We start from the raw sequence: 1708 nt of genomic DNA, 5'->3' as shown, positions 1-1708 counted from the left end.
TCACTGGCTTGAATGGACCATGCTAAGCCTCACACTTTTCAGCACCTGGCAAGCCTCTGAATAGAAAGAATGGCCTGAAAAAACTAACTTGAATCAAATACTTGCAATCTGATACTCCTCTGCAGCGATGTCTTTTGGCTTCTATGTATCAGAAAGAGATAAAAAAATGAAGTATAGGGAAAGCTATAAGCACATTCAATGGCTAAATTGCACTAAATGTGTTAGCAAAACAACCATCTAAACGAAAACTTTCACAAGCTAATGACTACACGAAAAAATAATTAATTACAAAGATATGAAATCTGTGTACATTAAGTGAGAGTCTCACTTATTATATAATCATGCCACACCAATTTGATACAATTTTGGGAAAGAAACGGTGTGAATTATGCTGGCTATAAACAAAGGTCATGGAGTCTTGATAGGACATGGGATGATTGTTCATTTCTATCAATGATCAATCAAACCTAAAGAATGCTCACAAGTAGTCAACTGATTCATTCAAAATTTTGGGAACAGCCGAAGCATCCACGTATGGAAAATAAACTTGACGGGGCAGATTCTAGCTGAGGCTCAAGTTTTCTGCGAGGAAGATGTTTATAGAATGCTTTCACAGCTCCATTAATCCCATCTTCATTGTTCATTGTCTTTGCAAGTTCAACTGCATGCTCCTTGACCTGCATATTACCTCTTAAGTTTATATGCAACTCAAAGTATCCTCACCAGTATTTTTATGCACAATGAACATGTTGTGTTGAGCTTAAATATAAGTAAAAGTTTGAGTTAACTTTTTGTTTTCAAAGATTGGAGACGTTACTCCTTTTAATTCCTACTTTTAAATAAAGAAAATTTAACTTTTGAAAGTAACTCACCTCACTGTTACTAATTATTTAATTTTAATATTAATCTATTAAAAAAAGTTATTTTAAACTTGTAAGTGAATTTTTTTATTCCAATCTTGATCTACTCAATTATTTTATACTCGTAAGTGAACTTTTTAAGCTTAGCTAAACCTGCTCATTGTGCAGCTAACACCTAAAAATACTTATCCTATCCTTTCCCGTTATAACACAACATCCAAGAAATTCGGAAAAAGAGGGCAAGAGAAATCTCTTGACAAGGACAAAAACAGACAGGTTTCAGGAACTATAATTGAAGTTTTCACCTAGACTGCAAGGGAGAAATACTCTCAAAGAATTATGCAAGCACTTCTCGCATGGCTTTAGAACCAAGGAGGCAAAAGAAAACTTTTAAAATTTGATACCTTGGGATCCAGCATGAATCTAATTGCATCAACCAACTTCTGAAGTGAAAATTCATCAACAGGTATTGGTCGAGGACCTACACCTCTTGCATGGACTCTTTCTCCCCAAAAAGGTTGGTCACCAAAAAAGGGGACAATTGTCGTTGGGCACTGTATTGCAATGAAAAGTTCAAATCAAGAAGTATTTAAGATCAAAATCACCTAAGATAGGAGATGCATCCTTACCGCGGCCTTAAGACCAGCGGCTGTTGTTCCAGCACCACCATGATGCACCTGAAAACAAGAAAAATCATCCCTGATAGCTAAAAAATACACTCCTGATCCCAACATTTGCTTGAGATATTAAGGTTTTAATGAATCCATATTTCAATGAGCATGAGTCCCACCAAAGAGAGATACAAAATCCAAGCGAGTGCACACACACACACACACACAACCCTCTGA

At 36.0% G+C, this 1708-nt stretch overlaps 1 protein-coding gene across 1 annotated transcript in view; it reads right to left on the bottom strand.

Moving 5' to 3' along the window:
• Positions 1 to 238: 238 nt before the first annotated feature.
• The window catches only part of LOC111378851 (sterol 3-beta-glucosyltransferase UGT80A2-like), a 16636-nt gene continuing 15166 nt past the window's right edge, over positions 239 to 1708 (bottom strand). Inside the window, exons 14-16 of the mRNA XM_023002131.1 lie at positions 1490 to 1537; positions 1265 to 1414; positions 239 to 677 (exon numbers count right to left, since the gene is read on the bottom strand). Coding sequence (XP_022857899.1) covers positions 498 to 677; positions 1265 to 1414; positions 1490 to 1537 — 378 coding nt within the window. The 3' untranslated portion in view covers positions 239 to 497. The remainder of the gene's footprint in view (positions 678 to 1264; positions 1415 to 1489; positions 1538 to 1708) is intronic.

The sequence above is a fragment of the Olea europaea genome, unplaced genomic scaffold (assembly GCF_002742605.1).
Source record: "Olea europaea var. sylvestris unplaced genomic scaffold, O_europaea_v1 scaffold1883, whole genome shotgun sequence".
In the NCBI taxonomy this organism is placed as follows: Eukaryota; Viridiplantae; Streptophyta; class Magnoliopsida; order Lamiales; family Oleaceae; genus Olea; species Olea europaea.
This window is presented reverse-complemented; position numbering and strand designations above follow the sequence as displayed.